Below are 24941 nucleotides of genomic sequence, written 5' to 3'. Positions count from 1 at the left end.
GTTTTTCTGAAATAAAGGGAAGGATTAAAGCAGGGAAGAAAAGACTTAGCCTGGCCAGAGGTAGGCTATAGCACGAAATGGGGGGAAAAAAAGAGAGAGACCCTTTTAAAGCTGTATAAAAAGTTTGCTGGAATCCAGAGTTTTGTGTTCTTGCTACAATGACCAGTCGCCCTCTCGTCTTTTTAAGAGGGCCAGCTTGAAATCATTTGTTTGCAGACGATTTCACCTGAGACTCACAACAAAGTATTACAAAAAAGGCCGAAACGGAGCTTTTCAAGTTCAAACACAGCTAGTGATTATCTTTACTCGGAGGAGAATATGGTGGAAGTTGCTCATTCAGCGACGCCCGGAGATGATGTTGACTTAACATATCTTTATTGCTTTACTGAAGCATGATGACGTCTTCGAACACGACTGCTTATACAGTATAGCTTGTTAAGATGACTGTAAATACTAGGCTATTTCTGATTCAATTGCTTGTGAATTGGAATAATTTTAATACAGTTTAGCCTATAGTAGCTACATTTCTTATTGGTATTTTCAGCGTTTACGGTTTCAACGAAATAAAACAAGCAAAGAATAGTCTAGAAACCCATTCCCCACACCTGCAGCCACAGCAGAGAGGTTCCACTAATTCTACTCATATGTAAATCATCTAACTCTAATTTGAGTTTATTCAGGCACAATTAGCGGCTTGTCCGCACAATAAACATTGATCTGTGTCCGCGAACACGTTGTGAAATTAGCTCAAATTCCCATTCAACGGACGCGCTCCTCTTCAGAAAGCAGGAGGCAAAAGACGGAGCACGATTTACATGACAAATTGCTTGTGTATTATGGCGCATTTAATTGTAGTATACAAACCAGAGAACTTTACATAGATTTTTGAGAACAATAGCCATTAGTTCACAATATATATTAGGAAATTGGCGTGTTGGCACTGCAGGGAACTAAAGAAAATGGTCATGTCTGCTACTATATTACATTGTTTGGAAACTTAATCGAAAAAAACGACATCTTAATACTGTAGTCTGATCATCCTTCCAGGAATGAGTTTCAGAATCTTGGAAGAATGTCATAAATGTCTACATATGAAATTTGGCTGTTATTATTGAGTTTTTGTTGTTGTTGTTGTTGTTGTTGTTGTTGTTGTTGTTGTTGTTGTTGTTGTTGTTGTTGTTATTTTGCATAATGTGACTGGTACATATTTGGTTTGAGATGGGGGATAACAGTTGAAAATATATTTATATTTGGCAACAGAATTTGTTGCATTGCTTGTTAAAAAGGAAATAAAAAAGATAAAAAATGCTAAAAACAATTTTGGTCCTAATGAAAATTGGTCCAATTTTGGTCCTTTGTAACTGCAATTGTAACTACAGCTTGTGAATCACATTAACAAGAGAAGAACAAGAGAAGAACTGAAATGTGGGTGTCCAACACCAACGTGTGGTACTTACTGATAATGAAGACACCTGTGGATTTAGCAGCTTTTAATTCCAGGTGCATAAAGAAGAAAGTGATGTGACACTTTAACTGTAGAATTGTCCTGACATGAGAGGCAAACAGAAATGGAGCAAGACTCTAGCACACCTCCAGAAACACATTGTTCCACACTTTGTTGCAGGGATCCCACCCTTAGGTGCATTTAGAGACCGATTCAATGCAACGCTCCCATCTGTTCTCAGATCAGTCAAAGAGTCTTGATGAAAAGTACAGATTTAAATTTAGCTCTGATCTGTGATCTGCTGCTATAGAACTGTTGATTAGTTCACTTTTCATGTTGATTTGAGTGAAGTTTTCTGATTGCGTCAATGAATGTTCTCTGAATGACAGGTTCATTTTGTCATTCAAGTGTTAAAATTAAGGGAGTTCAATATTCAATATAATATATATCTATATTAGATTGCAAACTGTACTTGTATACCAAGTAAGATATTTGCATGCATAATAAACTATTTATGAAACTATGTCCTGTTTTGCTTTTTTTTCAAAGTGGTTCCTCATATATAGTTGCTGTTGGATTAAAGAAGTGCTTGTGTGATGTTTAACGTAAACAGATCAAATGGCCGGGATTAAAGATATCGCCATTACCATTCTGAAGCAAATGACTTGACATTGCAGAGAGAAAGTTGTCCGTGAGTGGATGATGTGTGTTTGTTGAAAATACACTAAAAAACACATGCATTCAAACACATGCAATAAATACTGAAATTAAATTTCATGCTACAAATAGAAAAAAGATCTGTTTAAATTCATTTCATGTTTGTGTGCCAGAGATGTTTAAAAAATAAAATATTAAAATAATACATACTTTTGTTTCAAATGCTTTTTATGTTCCTCTGATCTACTTAAATGCAATTATATCTATGCAAAATATTTTTTTGATTTTTATGACAAAGTTTGCACTCTTTTAGAAAGGTCATTTTTATATTTGTATCCGATGCAGTTGATATTTTGTTTCTGCCACTAAATAAAAAATAAAAAAGACTTTTTATCTCACAATTCTGACTTTTTTTCTCAGAATTGTGTGATATAAAATCGCAATTGCATGCTATAAAGTCAGAATTGCGATATATAAATGTGCTATCAGTGTTGGGGGTAATGCATTACAAGCAACACGGGTTATGTAATCAGATTACTATTTAGATTACTATTTACAGATTACCTCTAAATTTACAACCAAATATCTGAGTTAATTTTTCAAACAAGTAACGCAAGTTACTTTGTTTTCCTATGTATTGACTGACAGCTCTCCTGTCCCCATGTTGAGAGAAATCGTGAGTAAGTGCAGAGGCGTCATGTGCGCTGTGTAAACATGATGGGTTATTGCAGTTCTAGACTAAATGTGAACATGCATTTACTCATCTCACTTGCACAAAAACAGATTAATTTTTCCTCAAAATGAATAAAATATGTTAAATAACATAAATATACTTTATGTATTTAATCTCACTTTATTAACCAGTCTTTGCCACTGACTTTTGATGATCCAATTCAACTATATGAATAAGCAAAAATGATTTATTGATAAACATCATATTTGTGTTTAATTTTTTTATTGCTGAAGTGTGTTTTTTTATTTTTTTTTATTAAAACACGAACAAGCAAGCCCAGCCCAGCCCAGGTGAGAAAAAGTAATGCATTACTCTCTGTGAAGTAACACAGTTACTTTTTTAGGGAGTAACATATTGTAATGGATTACTTTTAAAAGTAACTTTGCCCAACACTGCTTATTATAAACATATTCTGACTTTATTTCTCGCAATTGCAAGTTTACATCTCACAATTCAGAATTTTTTTCCTCGCATTTGTGAGAAAGAATTATCATAATTTGTTTTTTTTTTATTCTGTGGTGGAAACAAGCTCACTGTGGCTAAGAAAGTGTTGTTTGGCCTCCTACGTTTCTTCAAAATATCTTCTTCACATAAGAAGAAAGTGAGTCAGACAGTTTTGGAATGACATGAGGGTGAGTAAATGATGACAGAATTCCTTCAAACTCTCCCTTTAAGTATGTATTTTTAGTTAAAGTTGGCATGAAACATAAGTTGCAATAGTCTTTTCTTCCCTATTGTGTCGTATATCGAGTGAAATGGCCTCTTGAACAAGAAGAAATGTAGGGCAGGATGTCCATCAGGAATTGATTGGATCATTGGATTGTGGTTTGCTATTGGTCAATCTTACATGAGTGACAGGTGGTCCCGCCCTCACGCCAGTAAATACATCATCAGAAAAGACAAGAGATGTCACTGAAAGAGGGAGGGGAAGTTATATAGATTTAAGATTACGAGGGCACATTAATGAAGATAAAGTACTTATTTACTAATTCATGTCTTTGTGCATTTTTAAAATCCAAAGCTCTAACTAAACCTTGTCGCGTAAACCTTCACATCTCTGCAAATCATTTTCTGATTCCTACAAGAAATTCTAACCTCAAACAAACATACAGACTAAAAAAAACCTCATAGCAATAGTAAGAGAAAAAAGAAAGTAGCTGTCGAAGTTGCAAAGAAAACAGTGACCAAGGAGAAAAGCTGTGCTGTCAGGCAGTTGCTGTGGACTGCAAAAAAATGGCTGTTTTAATGCAGACTTGAGTGAGTCCTTTTGTCAGCCTGGACATTCCAGCAGCATCAGAGCTTCTCACCTGCGCCTCACTGCCTGTCCGTTCACCTCTCTTCAGCATCCCAGGACACACGCATGCGAGGTTCACTCAAGATGTGCACATACGGAAAACTTTGCATGCGGTCACAGTGCTTTTTGTGATTGTGTGGTCTTGTCATAGCCATACACGACTCCCTATCTAGTGCATGCTCTCTTAGCCAGCTCTTTTCTGTTTGAAATTGTCTTTCATTGCACCTTTCTTCTCTATTTTCCTTTTCAAGTCCTAACGTTCTTTCAAGTGCTGAGTGAACCACTTTTGCTCCTGCTTGTATTTGTCTGACCCGTTGTCCATGTGCAGTAGGTTCTCCATAATGTCAGCTCTGAATGGCACAGTGGTCTCCAAAGCGAGGGGGGGACTCAAGCGCACCTTTGATGCTCCGAGCAAAAGGTTTGAATGCTTTTTCCAGAACAATGGCGAGGAAGCCTGACAAAGCCGCGGGTGCAGTGCAACCTGAGTAACCCTACTTCACCTTCCTATTCACCATTCACGTCCCTCATCTGTCCACCAAATTAAATATGGTCCGCAAAATGGACAAGGGAATGTCCCCTCCGGTGTTATGAGGATGGAGGAGACTGCGGGATGCAGACGATGTGTCTTGTGAGTAAGGCCGGGCATTAACATATTCACTTCAGGCTTCAGAACAGGTGGATGAGGGAAGAATGGGAATGAGAATGAGTGAAGGATGTGATTCCAGCCATTTGATTGGCTGCAGAGAATGTGAGCTCATTGCTCTCAAGGGCCTGATTATCCACTTTAAACTTATTTCAAGCATATTTGTGTTTCTTTGAGGAGATGTCTCAAGTTATCAGACTCTCACATGACATCACCGTTGAGAGAATATGTGTAGTAACACAATACTGTGGACTTGCAGATCTTTAGTAATGGTGTTTATTAACACACAACTATACTGTGTTACTTTATATAATGAAATTCGTCAACTTCTTGAACTATTCATTTATATAAACACTACAAACACAACACTGCAAAGTTTTGGAGTCAGTAAAATAAAATAAAAAAGCAAGGATGCATTAAATTGATCAAAGGGGACCGTCAAGTCATTGACATATAATGATATAAAAGATTTTTATTTAAAATAAATACTGTTGTTTATAACTTTAATCATTAAAGAATCCTGAATTTTTTTTCACAATTTCCAAAAATAAATAAATATATATATATATATATATATATATATATATATATATATATATATATATATATATATATATAGGCTACACTACATTTGAGTCCCCTCAAGGCACTCAAGTTTGTACTGTATTATAGTCACTTTTCAGCCATGACTATATTCACAATAAAGCACAGCCTCTCCTTTACGTATAGACCTTATGTAGCCCCGCCCCTTTTCAGCGCTGCGCTCATTGTCTTTTTACTTCCGGTCTGTATTTTCATAGCGAATCTGCGTGTTTATTAATGAACGGCTCGTTTTAAAATATTTCCCGTCGACTGACATTTGTTAAGTCATCTGCTTTAAACATCACAGTCCTCATGATAACTTTCGTTAACTTTACATTAAGTAAATCCACTTCAAAAGCTAATTACTCCTGGACAGCAATGCCATAGAAATATACTGAGCGACCGCAAAAACGGAAGTTAAAAGACAATATTCTAAGATGGCGGCGCCCTCGTTTCTCTGGCGCATAAGGTCTATACCCGTATAGCCTACCGTAATTATAATGCAGATGATTTGAAATCTTTATTTACAAGCAAATATGTTGTCTTTATTCAGCTAAAGTGATTTGGAAAAAGCAAAAGACAAGTCAAAGGATTAAATTCCACCTGCTAATTGCAAAATTAATGCTAACACAGCTGATTTTGACGCAATGGGGTCTTGATTTACCATATCTTGCTTTAGGGCGGATATTACGCGGTGTAGCGGAAAGGCAAATTGAGATCTCAGCATAAGCCCATTCACAGGATCAGATATGACACACTTTATCCTCTGAGCCATTTCTGATTAAAGCAGGATGATGATGATCAATCATCTCTCTTTGTCTCTCACTCACTCTCAACCTGACGGCGCCCCGAGCTGAACATAATGTGAGATTACTTTAAACATTAAGCTATTCATTTCACGGAAAAGATAAAAAAATAATCAGGTTCGATGTACCCCGTCCTAATACTAAGATAAGATGGTCGCGGGTTGGCTTTAACAAAAAAAAAAAAAAAAAAAACCTTAAGAGGCTTTGAATTGTCCTTGCTCAAGAGATCTGACATCTACCTGTTTACTTAGAGGGTTTACTTAGAGACGCGCGCCGGCATCCGCACGAGCGCGCGCGCGCGCTTCTGACAACAGTCGGTTGTAGAGAGTCGTGCGCAGTCTCGTCATCACACAACATCTGCTCGAGCAAGCAGGGTGAAACTACGCACGCTGTGGAGCTCGAAATGAAACATTTAAGTCTAACCCAACGTTGGCACACAAATGTAATCTTGTGCTACTTTCCCTGTGTATTTGTGTCGGCAATTTCTGTTTTTCATTTGCCCACCGCCTTCGTTGTTGAGGTCACATGCTGCGCTCGAAGCCGGGCCTCGCGTCTCGGAAGTCTCTCCCGCACAGATGCAAGTGTGAACCTGGGGCCAGTTCTTGTTGCGCCGGTCAATTGGAGAATCTTTTATTTGGATACACTTATCATTCCTATTTCCTAACCTGATTGAGGCTTAAAAGCCAAAGCAGTTCAGATCGTGCCAGAATAAATCTCCTTGCCTATTAATCTGTCGCCGGGTCCTCTCCCTCTCAAAATTGTTGCATTGCGGCAGGATTTATAAGGAAATTAAATGTATGATATCCGAGTCTCCTCTTCCAGCGCTCCGTGACCGGCGACAGAGCATTTCTGTCCTCCTCTGTTGATTACAGTGAAATCAGCGCCTCGGAGGAAGCGTACATTCCCACAATTAGGTCACAGCGGCGGGCCACGGGAACACATTCTAGCGGTGGGCCTCTCTCATTTGTCTTTCCCTGCCCTGTGCCCCCGCGCCGAGCAACACACCAAATTGTATCCGTGGGTTTTGATCGGAAAGAGTAAGGAGATGAAAAGGCAATTTCCATCTGCTAGTTAAAGCTTATCCATTCCTTTCTCTGGCTCTGAGTGCTGCATTATAGCCCATAGCCTGTGCTCCAGGGGGTTAAATGAAACACTTCACCTAAGTTATACTTAACAATATGCCAATGGACAGTGTTATTCAACCTGGTCGCATGTAAATGTACTGTATCTTTAAATCATAAAGAAGAACAAAATGTATTTTTCCCTACCACAAAATTATATAATATATTCATTAAAGGATAATGAAAATGATAACTATCCACAGAAAAATTAAGCATCACAACTGTTATCAAAACTAATAACAAGAAATGTTAATAAATTACATTTTAAATATATATATATAAAAAAAGAAACAGTGTAATTATACTTCACAATTACTGTGTTTTTGATCAAATAAATGCAGCCTTGATAAGCATAATAGACTTCTTTCAAAATTACATCTTTGGCCAGTCAATCTTCTGCTGTATACAAATATAAAATTAAATTAAATACAAATCATTTGGGCTGTCAATCCAATAAAATACAAATATAATCTAAAATATTATTATTTTCAATTTAAATGTGTATATACTGTACAGATACGTATTTAGAATGTTTCCTTATACCATAGGAATCAAGTTATATTTTTCTTTTAAAACCAGTCATTGTTTCAAATCTCGTCTTGTTTTCTTCCTCATCCTTAAGGACTTGTTTTTGAGCAATCTATGTTATAATTAAGATATTCTTCCTTCATTTAATATGTCACGGTATTAATATCTAATCCCTTGCATTTATACTTATTGTCTTGAAGATCAGACTGATTTGTTTTGAAAATCTTATGTGAAAATTTTTAATCTGGTTGAGAAGATCTGCTTTGGGACTGGTATGTGTTATCTTTGGTCGGTCAATCTCCTTCTGTTCTGCAATATCTGAAGATGAGCTATGACTTAATCCCAAAATGTTAATCTCAGACTATTTTCTTTTTTTCTTTTCTTCTTGGTGGAAGTGTGTGGGTGTGGGGAGAGGTTAAGTCACGGTTAAAGTTGTGTGCTTCACGAAGCCTATACTCCTGAATGAAGCCTGTGCTGTATGGCAGGTGTTGCATTTGATGAGTTTGAAAACCTGGGCGTAGCTTCATTTAAAAAATATTTTGAGACTTGTAAGGTGATCAGAGCAATGAATAAAACAGTGAGATTTATTATTGATTTAAAAGTACACTATGTAACTTTTGGCCCTCTAGTGGTTAAAAGGCAAAACTGCATGCATTTTGCAGAAGAACATTGTTTTGGTAGTGCTTCAGATCTCCATGACTATGTGGTGAATTTGACCCTTTGAATGATTTAACGCTGTTAGAGAGTTACATAAGGCATTTCATCTCAATAAAATACCATACACCTGTTGAATAAAAACGCCATCTCTATACGTCACTTTTTCAACATTTCAAATCCCTCAATTGTTGTCTGAAAAGATTCTGGATTCAAGATTTAGCATGCTCAATGTCAACCTTTCTTGATCGTTGTGACAACTAACCTATATGTGTCAAAGCAGCCAGAGCAACCTTTTCTATTTACGGGTAGAAACTGCGAAAACCATCCTGACAGGTCTAAAATATAAACATTTATAATAGGCTTACCATAGTGAAGACAAAAAAACATGTTTTGGAAGAAGGATTGATGATGTATTGACTGAACAAAAAAATTAAATGGTGCACATTTAAAAGCAAAAGCGAAAAAAAGTCATGAGTTTGAATTCTTTTATTTTTGTTAGCTCAGATTCTTGCATTCCAGCTGTGGGTGTACATAAGGCCGAAGCAAGATGCATCCATCAGTTACTTTCCACAAAAGCTTTCAGATAAGATTTCTGACAATTGGAACATGCAGCTACTGCACAGAGGGCAATATAAAGCGCTGTATACACAAAACAACAGTGGCAATGATGAAAACCTGCAAGCGTTTAGAGGCCATCCAAATAAAAGGATCGGGAAATGCTTTGTTGCAAAGAAACAAAAATGATACAAACAAAAAGCTTTCTTGTCATTTCCCCCCCAAAATACAGAATAAATATATTTTTTTAAATATTTTTTTAATTATGCATGGATTAAAACCATAAAAAAAGATTGACATCGGTTTAAGTATATCACAAATCTATATATTGCATCTCTAAAATACAGCTACATACATATCACCATACCCAACTCAATAAAAAAGGTCTCAAAACATTTTGGGTGTAAAACACATTGTGGTTTGTTGTTAAAGTGAGCTGAATATACAAACATCTGAACAAGTTAATACAATCGTGTCAGTTGGCCTACACTCCAAAAGAAACAAGTAAGAGGTCTAGGCACAATTATATAACATTAATGTATTTACAATACGTTGAAGAAGCGCCATATGGATTTGCATTGAACAGGGACACGACGAGCATTATTCCTCACCATCTCACACAACATTGTTTACAAATGGTACTCCATATTGCTTAGAAACATTTAGGTATGATTTTCAGACATTTTTGCTTATCTTTCCCCCAAAAAACCATCAATTAATTTTAGGTTTTGGTTAATATACGCTTTTATTTTTGTCATCTGAATAGAGATTCATATATTTTTTTATTTCATTTTGATTGAAGATGGTCCCTTGTCTGTCATAGACCATGACGTTAACAACATCCGGACATGTACGAGTGATGGACAGTGGTGTACATGCATCATTTTAGGCCGAATTGTCCACACCTAATTGTTTCCAGCAGGATCTAGTCATCTTCCTCATCGCTGTCCTTCATGGATATTCCTTGCATCCCTCCCTCTCTTACAGACGCTGTAGCCTCTTCTAGAATCAGCCTGTTTCTCACCGTCTCATACATCTTGCTGTTCAGAGTAGAGTCCAATACACCTTGTAGTCGGAAATCACGATACTTTTTCTGCAAAAACAGACAGGATTGAGGGAATAGTTATGGGGAAACAAAGTGAATCTAGCTTGCTTCTCCTTTCATTTCATTGTTAGTTATGTAAACATAAACCGAAATGTGGGATTTTTGTCCCATTTCATGAATATGGTACACCACTTTTAAACTTATCTAACATAAAATTAAAGTGTAAATTGCAGTGTTGACTGCTTTCATAAAGGACAACTTTCAACCCTATTATGGTTACTGGAAGGGAAAAAATGATCAAGCAGATATTTTCTTTCATTTTTTGTGAAATGTACATTATCGTTCAAAAGTTTAGGGTCAAGTCTAAATTTATCTGATCAAAAATACAGTAAAACAGTAACACTATCTTCTCTAGTACATTAGAAACTATTGCACCCATCAATTAAAAAAGGTTAAATGTAGGTAAGAAAGGTAACCTAGAACAAACCCATTAGGAGGTCTTTAGAATCGCGTGGAAAAGAGCTATAAAAGCTCTAAAAGCTAGCAGGGCAGAGCATCTCCGCAAACTCAGAAAATAACCAAAACAATCTAAGGTTTTTATTTAGTACAGTGTCTAGATTAACAAATAAATGGACGTCACCTGAACTGAATATTCCATCACAGTTGTAGTAATGTAGTAGTAATGACTATGAATTTCTTCACTGAGAAAATCGAAAGCATCAGAAATACAATTGTAAATGTACAACCATTGACAGGGTTTTATAATTCAGCCTTAATTAATGTCCCTCAAGAACAATTGCAGTGCTTTACAACTATAGGACAGGAAGAGCTAAATAAACGTATCATTGCATCTAAACCAAAAACATGTTTATTAGACCCAAAACCCACTGAATTACTAAAAGAGTTGTTACCTGTAGCAGAAGAGCCTCATCTCAATATTATTAACTCGTCTATATTTCTAGGTCATGTCTCAGGACCGTTCAAGCTAAGCCTCTCATTAAGAAATCACAACTAGATCCAAACAAATTGGGAAATTACAGACCCATTTCAAACCTTCCATTTATGTCTAAAATGCTAGAAAAAGTTGTGTCCGCTCAATTGTGCTCCTTCCTGCAAAAAGAATTATATCTATGAAAAATTTCAGTCAGGATTCAGACCCCATCATAACACAGGAACTGCGCTCGTTTCAATTACAAATGACTTACTTCTAGCTTCTGACCAAGGTTGCGTTTGACACTATAGATCATAAAATACTCTTAGATAGATTACAAAATTACACTGGTATTCAGGGACAGGCATTGGGGTGGTTTAGATTGTACCTATCTGGCCGTTACTATTTTGTTTATTTAAACAGGGAATTATCCAAGTTAACGTTAGTAAATTGTGGAGTGCAGCAAGGGTCTGTTTTAGGACCTCTGCTGTTTTTAACATGCTGCCTCTTGGGAATATTATTAGAAAACATGGAATTAGTTTCCACTGTTATGCCGATGATACTCTAGAGTTCTTACCAGGTCAAGAAAATATGATCAAATAACACCAATTTTATCATCTCTGCACTGGTTACCTATGAAATTTGATTACAAAGTATTGCTACTGACATATAAGGCCCTATATTACCTAAAAGGCCTTATAACTAGAGTACACCAGCTGTAGTTTGGATCCAGCCTCTTATGAAGATTTCAGATGACGGTAAGAGAATTACGTGTGAGGACTTCAGATGATGCCAGCTCTGAATCAACATACACCACTGACAAATTTTCTATGTATTGTAACCATTATGATCATAATTTATAATAATTGCTTTAATGTGATCATTGTTTTTAACCTAAATGAATACATGATATTAGCTAACTGCATGATTTGTATTGTCTTAGAACTGTACATTTATGACATATGGACATTACCTTGACATAGTCACCCTTTGATAACAGATTACTCTCAATTGTAAATGTAGAAACTTTTTTTTTTTCTGTAAAGCTGCTTTGAAATGATATGTATTGTTTTGTATATATTTTAAAATGTAATTTATTCCTGTGATGCATGTTCCTGTGACTGAATTTTCAGCATTACTCCAGTATTCAGTGTCACATGATCCTTCAGAAGTAATTCTAATATGCTGACTTGGTGCTCAAGAAACATTTCTTATTATTATCAATGTTGTAAGCAGTTGTGCTTCTTAATTTTTTTGTGAACATGTGAGGATTCTTTGATGAAAATAAAGTTTGAAAGAACAGCGTTTATTTAAAATAGAAATCATTCATATTATAAAATGCTTTTACTGCCTTTTGGTCAATTTAATACAATTTGCTGAATAAAAGTATTATTCTTTTTTATACAGAATGAATGAATGAATCTTCCTAACCCCAAACTTTTGAACAGTAGTGTAAGTTTTTCTTTTTTAATAACAACAAACCAACATTAATCCCAAACTAGCAAACCCCAACTAAGTGATACCTTAATGTAGGATGTATTTGCAACCCTGTTACCCAAAGTTTTTTATTTAATTTTGTATGTGTTATTTTATTTAAAATGATTTTGGTAACATGGTTAAGAAGACTCTTTTAAGATCCTATTTCATACCCTATTTGTGGAAATTTCTATTCTGGTGCTGTTGAGTATAGATGAGGAAAACCATAACAATGAGGTTTTCATCCAGAACTAAATCTAATCTGTGCTGGATACAAAATAAATGCCAGATCTAGTTCCTAGATCTGACGCATACAAGTACACACACACACACACACACACACACACACACACACACACACACACACACACACCATATGGATGCACATACATATATGTGTAATGCCATACTACAAAATCCTATTGATCTTGCTGAAAAATCAAGCACAAGCGGAGGCTGAAGAGGAAGACTGCCTTCACTTGGCTGATCCACCTCTGTAGTCTGGCTCTGATTGGTCGATATGTGCATATTTTTATAGCATGCTTTTACAAGTACATTTGGTGCAAATATTCTGCTGTGATCACCTCCTGCACATATTTGGGCAGTTTTGAATCTATAACTGTTCTGCATTTAAAGGCACACTATGCAGTTTCCGATTTTTTTTCTCAAACAGCGACCCCTAGAGTCGCTGTGGAGTTCTTGTATTTAACGTTACTGTCGTAAATACCACCGTCTCTGCACTCTTCCGACCGCGCTTTCTTTGTCGACTCTGCCATGATTCACGTCTGAAATGCGTGCTAGTGTCTTCCGTAGAGGCTGCTTCATATGTTGTTGATGTATGTGATGTAAAGCAAGAGGCACCACCTCTCAAACTTGCATTGCTGGTTTTGCCAGTGGCGTCCCCCCCTGTTTTGCTATCAGGATGATTCGCCCTACTACGAGTCCGTTTACCATCGAAATGATTTCGAAGCTGTTATATTAAGGTACAAATCTTGCATAGTGTGCCTTTAATTCACATGCCCACCTATACCCACTTTAGTGGTCATGCTGTAGTTTTTACCTTTACAATTCTGATGAGGATTTTCAGCTGATATAGATGCAACTGCAGGTCCATCCGGTCTGTCAGCCAGGTGCCCAGGAGATTCATTGTGCTGGTGTACCATTGCTGAAATACAAATACATTGTTCTCCAGCAAAGACAGACACACATATAAATGCTGCCACACACAAACATATATGAATACACATTTACAAAAACATAACACAACACAAAGCCAAAGTGTAGGCAGTAGATTTGTATCAACAGAGAAAGATTATGTGAATGAAAATCCTTTTAGCACAAGATCTAAAAATACTCACCAACCTGATCTAGTACAATTTTTTCAACAATCAGACTGACAACCTATAAAGCAGAATGCTTTATATATATATATATATATATATATATATATATATATATATATACACAATGGGTCAAATGTTTTGAATTATTTCATATTTTTTTAGTTTTTTTAAATAAATCTTTTACGCTTACCAAGGCTGCATTTATTTGATCAAAAACTAAAATAAAACAGTAATATTGTGAAATATTATTACAATTTAAATATCTATTTTCTACTTAAATATATTTTAAAATGTAATTTATTCCTGTGATGGCAAAGCTGAATTTTTAGCATCATTACTCAAACCTTCAGTGTCACATGATCCTTCAGAAATCATTCTAATATGATAATTTGGTGCTTAAAAAACATTTATTAAACAGTTTTTGCTGATATATCTATATCTATATATATATATATAAATAAAATATAGTATGCAAGTATATTATATAAAATATAGTATGCAAGTATATTATATATAATATACTAGCATTCAAAATGTTTACTGAGCACCAAATCAGCATATTAAAATGATCACTTGACACTGAAAACTGGAAAAATTGCTGCTGAAAATTCAGTTTTGCCATTACAGGAATAAATCACATTTTAAAATATATTTAAGTAGAAAATAGATATTTAAATTGGTAATAATATTTTATAATATTAGAGTTTTTAGTGTATTTTTGATCCAATAAATGCAGCCTTGGGGAACATTCTTTCAAAAACATTTAAAAAAATCATTCCACACTTTTGATCAGTAGCATATAAATAGGATTGTTTTCTTCAGCTAAATATAGCATCAAGTACTACTTCCACTTGTAGATGGATATGGAGGAAAATGACTGGTAGAATAGAGCTTTCAGAGGCACTGAGAGGAAAATAGTGACAAAAAAAAAGAGAACCCAACAAGCTCTGCCTTGGAGGAAGTCCTTCTGTCACAGTCATGATCCTCACCCAGACCTCTCCCTGTCTCCACAGCTCCACCCAGGAACTCTTAATTGACAGTTTGGGATCCCATCAGCTGTCTCCTGTTCTGCTTTTGGACACTGATCATGAGAGATGTTGCCCATGTTAAAGCAGCCACAATCCTGCCCTTAGCCTGCGCTTCAAACTGCACTTTGTGTCACATTGAGGGAGAAACATCCATCATTCCCAGCGGACATGTTGTCTTTACCGCAGTCGCAATGAGCTCGCTAATGTAACCGTTGCTCAGGGTCTTACTTTTACGAGTCTTCCTTTCTCTTAGCCTCTGCGTTTTGCTCTCCATTTCTACTCACTGAAACTCGCTGAACTCAAAGCACCTCTTAAATAGCCAGTGCACAGCTTTTGGGCTGCAGATGTTGGACCGTGGGGAGGATCTCATTTGAAGTCTAATTGATTAGTTATGATAGAGCTGGTCTGATGGTAATATGAACTGACTGAGTCTCAACGGCTTAGAAGCTGAGCAAATCGAGCCGGAGACACAGGAGATGCGTCTTGGGTAACTGCAGCACACTTTGACAGTATTAAGGTGGATAAACAATCGTTTGTTTTGAGAAAATCATGTGACTCCACTGGATGAACCAAATTTAGACATGGTTTCTGCTATAGTTTATCAGACCTCCAATGATCTTGCAGCTTGCTACTTTTTTGGGGGAATTTACTCTCAAAATCCACTTGGCACTCTGAGTTTGAAAAGCATTAGGCTTCTGCTGGTGGTAGTCTAAAAAAAGTGTGCTCTCGACTTGTCAAAAGCCTCAAGTAGTAAACATTACACAATTCGCTAAGCCATTGGTTTAACATACGTTGAAAGCTACCCGAACGCAAATCATTGGTGTTTAAGTGGTATGCTGGTAAATTTATGCTGCTAAGGTGTGTACATACATAGTAAATAATCAAATGGGCGTTTTAGGATTCAAACTAAGCGGCTGAGGTTAGTGGCTCGTCCCTGCAGTGAATCAGAGCTTGGTGTTGCTCTGTGAGGGCTGGTGCTCTGTGCCTGTGAAAGATCGGGCAGCCGGGCCGCGATGGACCCCCACAGGGAGGCCAGACCTGGAGCAACTGCTCTCTCTCACACTCAGTCTTTCTCTCATGCTCACTCTGTATCTCCTACATTTGTTCCTATAATAGTGTGACCTCTCTGGCCTTTGCCATTTTAAAGGAATATTTCACCCACACATTAATTCTGTCATCATTTACTCACCATTCTAGACCTGTATGACTTTATTTCTTCCCTGGAGCACAAGAGAAGTCTGTTTGGAATATTCTGAAGAATGTTTTGAAGAATGAAAACTGGTTTTGTCTATACAATTAAAGTCAATGGGGTCCAAAACCACACTGGACCATGTTGACTTTTATTACATGGACAAAACATTTTTCAAAATATCTTCTTTTGTGTTCCAAAGAAGAAATTTACATGAAATAACATGTAACTGATGACAGAATTTTCATTTTTGGTGAACTATCCTCAAAGCGTTTCCAGCAAACTATCAGTTGACTTAATATCACAACATGTAATTAACGAGAATGCTTAAAAAAATAATATGGTTGCATTCCACTTTATAGTCCCCGCTGTGAGCACCAAATCAGACGACAAATCAAATGACATACAACGCCGAAATCGTTGCATATTTCGAAAAAACGACATTTTGAAATCGTGAGAGTCTCAGCCAGCAAGTCCGTGTCCTCTATGGTCTTGGTTGTGAAATGAACAGTGCTGGCAGTGGGACATTGTTCTGCTGTCAGCAGAGAAACAGAAGACTCTCTGAGAGTGTATTATGTACTGTGGCACTTTTTGGATATTGAGCAGCGGGAAGCTGGCAATAGCTGCTAGCCAAAACAGGAGTATCATGACTCTGAATGCATAATGAAAGAAGCAGATATGGGAGAGAAAAGAAAAAAAAAATCTGTGATCATCTAACGAGTTCCATCTGATATTGGAAAGCGTGAGGGCTGCGTGTACACGCACGTGTGTGTTGGACGCGTACGTTATGGTTACCGATACAACACACATGAACATCTGCAGGGCCCCCACACCTCTAGCGGGGAGCGCTGAAAGGCTGAGCGACCTCCTGCCCCTGCCACACCACGCACATGCACAAGCCGCACTCCTAAGCTTGCGTTCACACTCTCGTCTTTGACATGTTACAGGAAGCCATAGCGCCTAGCAGGGGGGCAACAAACAGAATTCAGTGTAAGGTTGCACACCCATCCACCCCCGTCGCAGACACACACACTCGTGACTCGCTTTTATCGAATCCTGAAGCACCTGAAGGCTAGCGGCTCCTACGTGAGGGCCAGGAGGAAGAAAGAGCTGGTAAGGGCCGAGTTTGGATTAGAAAAAACACACTCTTACAAAAGCAGGAATGCCGAGGAGGGGGCGAGGGCACGGTGGGGGGTAATGGGGGATTACAAGCAACCTGTGACTCTGCCTCTTTCTGCCCTTGCTGGTGGTAGTGGCTCTGCAAATATGTGTGTGCGCCACTCAGCCTGGTCTCGGAGGCCTAGGCTGTTTGAGAAGCGCTCCTGCTGGGACCCAGCTGTGTCTGCAATTAGCAGTAGGGATGGAATGATGATGGTTGCTAGCGCTGATGTTAATGCAAAGCGGCAGGCTGGTGGAGATGAAAACAGAACGAGAGCGACTCCGCGGTGCCTCCCCCGTGCTCCCTGTCCTCTCCGTTTCTTGCGAATCAAAAAGCGAGAGAATACCCCAAACAAAAAACAAACAAAAATCGAACCTCCAACCTTTCTCCCGGTACTCTTTGCGTCTTTGTCTGCGCTTAATAGAGCCGTCTCTCTCTCTCAGGCCAGCAGGTCGTAGGGCACTCGTCCTTCTCTCTCGGCCAGGCAAGAGAATCGGGCACCTTGCCGGGCCAGAGAGGGAGGCCCTGGGGACTGAGGAGTCTTTAAATCGGACTACAAGACATTATGCACTTAGGACAAAAGCCTGGGGTAATCCTACCTGCTTGCTGTTCACAGTCGCCACCGGCCCGTTATTGTTCGCCTCATCCCTCCTGAGAGGAGGTCCATTGATGACTGAACTCAATTACCATGGTAACTCACACCGGTGACCCCACGCCTCCCGGCGTTCACTATCTCTCCGCCGTAGGACCCCACGGCCTCATGGAAAAAATGTTGTGTAGGAAATACGCGACCCTAAACATGGTCCTCCGATGCACTGCTGCGTTAGTGCGCTCTCTCTCTTTCTCTCGCTCTTTCTCTCCAGAAATAGGTGCTTCTGAATGGTGGGATTGAAAATAAAGTTTCAGGCTCAGCAAGCAAAAAGGGCTTCAAACTGCTCACGATTGTGTTGTGGATACAAAGAGAACCCTGCTCTGGATTTGCACGCCTCACCGGATCCTTAAGTGGAACAAGCCCTTACTGTTTCTGTGCAAGCTCTGCTACACTTTTAAGTGTCTCTAATGCAGTTTTTTTGTTGGCGAACGAAGCAATACGCTACTAAACGGAACGGCGTGTCGAGCGTTTTTTTTGGGCGGGTGCAAAACGAATCAGTCGATCAAAAAGTATAATTGCAGAGAATGCATTTCTACTATTGAAACTGGCGCTTGTGCACAACAGTGTCTAAACAGGGCCCTTCTTTATAAGAACTGGCTCTGAAAGAAGGAGCTCGTCGAGATGAACTAAACGGCGGGAATTACAGCCTGTGATCGTGTCATTGAGTAAACACACAATGAAGAAAAAGGGGTGAGGGATAAAAAAAAAGGAACGGGAGAGAGAGAGAGTTTGGTCCCAGGGCAAAGTGAGCCATTCTGCTCACAAAGGAACGCTTAGGGGAGGATTGAGCCGAGCAGGAATGAGGAGCATAACACTTGTGGGGTTCAGCCTCAATGGGGGGAACGAAATGGAATAAACCAGCGAGCACTTGAGAGCCCCGCGGTGCACCTGAATGGCTAAGGGGTGGGAGGGGGGCGGAGGGGGGAGCGCAGAAGGTGAATGGGCTGCTTTTTGGGACCAATTTGTTTCTTTTCACCCTTTTCCCCTGCCTCTGTGCTGACAGATGTACAAAGGCGGACCCGCGCTGAGCCTCTCGTATACATGAACCCGCTAGCAGATGTCACTTTTGTCAGACAAGTTAATCAAACAAATGCCACCATACCTTACTTATATGTCACGGGGAGAGTGAGAGACGGAGAGAGAGCCAATAGACGGCTAATAGAGCCAGCTGAGAGCCATGGCGCCCGAATAAACTTCTGCTGCATTACGTTTACTTTGCTTAAATCTCTAACCGTTAGTGTTGTTGTTGCGGATTTTTTTTAAATAAGCCTCGGTTCACATTAAGCGACAAAAGAAGCATCTCGGCCTCTGTAATTATCAGAAACCTGAACCGCTAACATCTGCCCCGCATTCTGAAAGAGCCAAACCCCTTTAATGTGTTTTGAACAATATCTGTGAAAGGACGTGTTGGGTCCCTTTTAGTCTTTTTTTTTTTTTTCATACTGACCTACTAGCGTTCAGATTATTCATCTAAAGCTCCTTTTTCAATTGGTTTACCTCTAAAATAAAAGGATTAACTGGGGAGAAAAACAAAAATAGTGCATCCGCCGCCCATATCGCATGATTTTCTAAATGCAATCGGAGGCTGGAATGAAATACGTGAATACATAAAACGAAATTTGTTTTGATTGCTGTTGTTCTGGATATCATAATCAAGGATAAAAACAAAGGGAGCAAAGGGGGAAAAGTGGATAAAAAGGTTTAAAATTCTCTAAGAAAACATGTATCACATTCCAAAAAACAAACAAAAACAATGTTTCGTGTTTTTGCTTTTTTCACAAATGCAAAAACACAAAACACAATAAAAAAATAAAAAAAAAATTTTTTTTTTTTTTTTTTTTACTATCTACAGTAGTTTCCTCTTGACTAATTTGTTTCTGTTTTTCTTAGGCCATAGATTGCACAGCATTAAGTTTGCTAAGTTCGCTATAGCTAAAGTTGATTAAACTGTTCACTTGGGTCAGCCGGACCTGCAAAGTGGTTAAGTGTCCCAGACAGTGAAGTGGTATTGCAGGTCTGTGAAATGCAACACAAACAGCAGGTCAGTCAAAATCCCACCCGGTTCATCAGTATCTCTAACCCTACTTGCTCCTCACAGTATCCAGCAGTGGAGCGATTAAACCGCATTAACCGTCACCGTAAAGTGCAATCTCGTCGATCTGATAACTGCCAAGGTCAACGGGAATACTTCAAATTAATCAATGAGGGTAGGCCACAATCTCCTCCAGAAGCAGATTAAGTGTATAATTGACGTGTGTAATCTGCTGTGTATCTGAGTCTCTCTGCTGGCACTCAGACACGCATGCATACGCACGCACACACTGAAGAGCCGGGGCAGGACGGCGGTATCAGTGAAGCGCTGGATTTGGAGATGGCTTTTTTTAATCAATGATCTATGTGCTCCGCCCCATTCTGACAGATGAGCCCTCACGTTAAGCACAGCTGCCTTAATCCTGCTCTCCTCAGCTGTTCTTTCAAGAACTGGCAGGCTGGCAGAGTGAAATAAATTAATTTTCGCTCCCCCCCTCCATCCCTCTCCCTTTCTATCCCTCTCTCTGGTCCTCTATCCTGAACTTAACAAACTTCATCCGTCCACTGGCAAGCAATTTGCCTCTTAGGCAGCTTGTATCTGGAATATGACCTTCTTAAAAATCACCATCTTCTCAAAACTCATAAATATTACATGATATTGCAACAAACCAATTGCAAGTAAATTTCACTACTGAAATATATTAGGGCTGTCAAAAGATTAATAGCGATTAATCACATCCAAAATAAAGTTTTTGTTTACATAATATATGTGTGTGTACTGTGTATAATTATTTTGTATATATCAATACACACACATGCTTGTATATATTTAAGATAAATGTGTAATTTATATATAAAAAAAATTATATTTATATATAATATAAATTATATATAAATATATACAGTATATGTATGCAAATATTTCTTAAATATATACATGCATGTGTGTGTATTTATATATATACAAAATAATTATACACAGTACACACACATATATTATGTAAACACAAACTTTTATTTTGGATGCGATTAATCGCGATTAATCTTTTGACAGCCCTAAAATATATTTAAATATGTTTCCAAATTGACAAATTTTAAGATGTTGTCTGGATATATTAAATAACTAAATTTTAATTAATAGTTTAATTAATATAAATGTATCTTAAATTAACACAATTTCAAACCGAGAAATGCTTTAAAATTTGATCTGTTCTTATAACAAATAAATAACAATTATAACAAAAATGAATAATAAAAAATGATCAATAATCCTCTTCATGATTCCTAACAATTACTAGTATTATTTTACTCTTCATCCTTTTTATGCACATCACCGGACTGAATTTCATCCATTTTTCTTTGTTTTCATTTTTAATACCTATTCCCATATGGTCGCTTTTTCAGCATTATGAAACGCCGTTATGAAAGCAGCCATATTTTGAATTAGTCAAACAACAAGTATAATCTTCTTACTCTGGCCAATGTGCCATCTCTGTCTGTGAGAAATCAGCATCCTTGACCCCAATTAACCCAAGCTTAGCGTGGGCCACATATACTTCAATATGACAACCAGCCAAGAACCACTAAGCAATTATACTACACCCACCTAACAGATCATTTCAAAGCGGATTACTTTAAAACAATCAAAAATTGAAAAAAAAGTGTAAAAGGGAAGGAGGCCATCAGGAATATTATGCCAAAATAACAAGTGAAAGCAACATTTTGACTGATTCAAACACAAAAACAAAAAAGAAAAACCATAATACAGAGAAAAAAGCCCTTGTTGTGATTGGAAAGCTGTCCCCAAAAAAAGTATATGGCATTTTCATTGTACAATAACTTTCAGAAGAAACTATTTACCTCTCATCGGCTAGTCTGACTAAACCTGCAAAGATGAATCAATATCAACACCAATATGAACCAATTCTATTGCTTCATTATAATATATGTATTGTAAATTTCCTTTCGAATTCTTTACAATAAGGTTTCATTAGTTAACATAAGTTAACATTAACTACAAAGAAATACTTCTACAGCATTTAATTATTCTTAGTTAATGTTACTACTACATTTTTAAGGTCAAAGGTTTACACAAATGCTGTAAAATACATTGTTCATTGTTAGTTCATGTTAGGTAATGCATTAAACTAATGTAAAAAAAAAAAATTAGACCTTATTGTAAAGTGTTTCATGTGCAAGTCAGCAAAAATGGATACAAAAAAAAAAAAAAAAAAGTGGGAAAAAGGAGGCTGCTGTTCTTTTAAACCCATTTAATTGGTGATACCGATACTATAATCTCATCTATGTGATTTTTATAATGAACTGAGTGCCGATTTTTAAATAGGCTGCGTATAGCGGGTTTAAAACAACAGCACGTGGTGTTATGGCTCATTGTGGAGGATGTTATGACATCTTTAACAAGTGAAATGACAAAGTAAGAAGAAAACATTTGAGCAGGTTGCCTGGAGCCCCTGCTAAAGAGCGGAGCTATTTCAATGGCTGTTTAGCATAACAGTGAGGACCAGCGTGTGCGTGTTAGCGTGTGTGCGAGACGGAGCGAGCGTGCATGTGTGTATGCATGCACACATGTTGTCTTTTTCAACTGCCTACGGAGACCCGACCACTTCAGCGGGTGGAGAGGGGAGATGTGTGCCATGCGTGCCCATCTGGGGTTGACGGCGATGGGGCGGGAGGTTGGGGAGGGTGGGCTGGTTGGCTGATTGTGTGGATGGATGTGTGTGAGTGCATGTAGGAGCTGAGTCTCTGAGGACACGGGCCATGCTAGTAGATGTACAAAGGAAGATTATTTGACTCTGAATAACGCCACTTGGCATAATGTGACAAAAACAACTTGACAGGAAGGATAAGTTTCATTTCGGTTCAGGGCGCAGAGAGAGAGCAAGAAAGGAGGTGGAAAAAACGAGAAAGCAAAATGGAGAAATGGAATGAGAGGGTAGAAAAAACAAGGCAGATGGGATTTTTTTCCTTTGTTTGCATTCGAGGAAGTGAAAGCAAATGCACAATGCGGCTGGAAAATAAGCAACACCGTCTCATTCCAAGCGAACGGAGAAAGAAAATAACACAGAATCTTTTCAGACACCCTCCAGGAGGGGAGAAAGATAGTTAGGCATTGCAAAATCGAGGTAAAAACCAGTACAAGATGGCGTAGAGCAGCAGATTCAAGCAGCCTTTTTGTAGGACACTCAGAAAACTCACAAACCAGAGCTCACACGTTCAAAGCATCTCATAGTAAGACTGCTGATCCCGGGTCAGCTTTCACCGTGAAATGAAAGTCAACAATGAACCACGATCAGGATTCTTACTTGAATTGTTCACATATGACTATATTCACAAAGTGTTTCAGAGTGGGAGCGCTGCTTTTCAGATCAGGTTGTCTTGAGGAGAAATGCTGAGCAAATGGACAAGAAAACCGATCCTAGAGCAGCGCTCCCGCTCTGGCTTTCTTTCTGAATATAAACAAAAAAGTCTTTAGCCACACAATGCAAACACACCTTTCCAACAACACACACTTAACAAACTGGTCTACAGACAGCACAAAAGGATTATGACCAACATGATGGCCCTGGCCATCCCTTAAGACGGTGTTCTCCATTGTGTGCCCTCCCCTTCAGTGTTTCTTATTCAACTTCTCTTTCTTGCCCTCAGTGTTTCCCTCATTCTTTCCTTTTCTTTAAGCCTTTATCACAATAAGCCCAAGGTTTGGAGGGCTTCTCTCTATTTGGATCTCCTTAGTGGGAGATTTACTCCGGAAATAGGGCAGTTTCCTTTGTGACACCCCCGCCTCAACTACAGCTAAAAATGAACAAAACAATATCCTTCATACTCTTATTGTTTTAGTATATCTAATTTGTCCAGTTTCAATGGAAGTCCTAAGACGACATGCTTTATTATGATTTTTCTCACACTTTTTCATGATCTTGACATGAAAGTAACAATTTTTTTGGTTATTTTTAATCACTGAAACACATGTCCGTAATATATCCACACAGACTTCATAATGGAAATAAAATAGACCATATGTTCAATATTACTTTATGAATGTCTGCTACAAAAAGAGGTTTTCTCTAGTGTCAGACATGGATTTGAAAGTGTCTATCCATGACGGACAGAGATATTTTAGCATGAGTGAGCCTATGATCACAGTAAAAACTAATACGCTCATACATGATACAGTAATATGTATATTGCACTTAGAAAATGCTTTTGTTTTCTCCAAATCAACAAGAAAATAATCTTTAATTCAAGATATTGAGTGAACATCTTAACATTATGTAGAAATTACAAAACAATTACACTATACCATTGAAAAGTGTGGGATATCTAAGATTTTTTTATGTATTTGAAATATGCCTCTTTTGGTCAGCATTTCTTTGATCAAAAATACAGTGAAAACTTTTACATGATGGCATTATTTAAATAAAAAAAAATTTGAATATATATTTTAGAATGTATTTTATTCTTGTGATGGCAAAGCTGTCAACAGTCTTCTTCAGTGTCACATGATCCTTCAGAAATCATTTTAATATGCTGATTTGGTGAAACTTAATATATTTTTGTGGAAACCAAGATATTTTTTTCCCCCCATGATTCTTTGAGGAACATAAAAAAAGCATTTATTTGAAATATAAATCTTTTGTAACATTATGAAAGTCGTAACTGTCACTTTTATCAAATCCTTACTAAATAAAAATATTTTTTAATAAAAGTTTTTTTTTGTTTTTTTTGGAAAAAGAAAAAAAACGTCTTACTGACCGACCCCAAACTTTTGAACAGAAGAGTATGCTAAAAGAAAGTCAAAATCTTGAGGGGGAAAAAATTGTTCAACCAAGATTACGGTCTAATTAAAAAACAAAGCATGGCCTCTTAGGACTTCTGTATAGTTATATTCTACTGTTCTCTAAATCAAACCACAAGCTATTCTGACTAAGCAGAATCTTTAATCAAAGGCCTGTAATAAATGTATACCTCTGTACATTCCTCTGTGAATCATCAGTTTCTATCTTTGTTTGCATCTGTGTTGTAGTGGCTTGAACTGTTTAATCTCAC

The 24941-nt window shown here is 37.7% G+C and overlaps 1 protein-coding gene across 2 annotated transcripts in view; it reads right to left on the bottom strand.

Moving 5' to 3' along the window:
• Positions 1-8936: 8936 nt before the first annotated feature.
• The window catches only part of cadpsa (Ca2+-dependent activator protein for secretion a), a 128466-nt gene continuing 112461 nt past the window's right edge, over positions 8937-24941 (bottom strand). For both annotated transcript variants that reach the window (XM_079857074.1, XM_079857075.1), the window contains 2 exons: positions 13533-13637; positions 8937-10113 (listed from right to left, as the gene is read on the bottom strand). In XM_079857074.1, the coding sequence (XP_079713200.1) occupies positions 9946-10113; positions 13533-13637 (273 nt within the window). In that variant the 3' untranslated portion in view covers positions 8937-9945. The remainder of the gene's footprint in view (positions 10114-13532; positions 13638-24941) is intronic.

Source organism: Squalius cephalus, assembly GCF_949319135.1.
Source record: "Squalius cephalus genome assembly, chromosome: 22".
Lineage (NCBI taxonomy): Eukaryota > Metazoa > Chordata > Actinopteri > Cypriniformes > Leuciscidae > Squalius > Squalius cephalus.
This window is presented reverse-complemented; position numbering and strand designations above follow the sequence as displayed.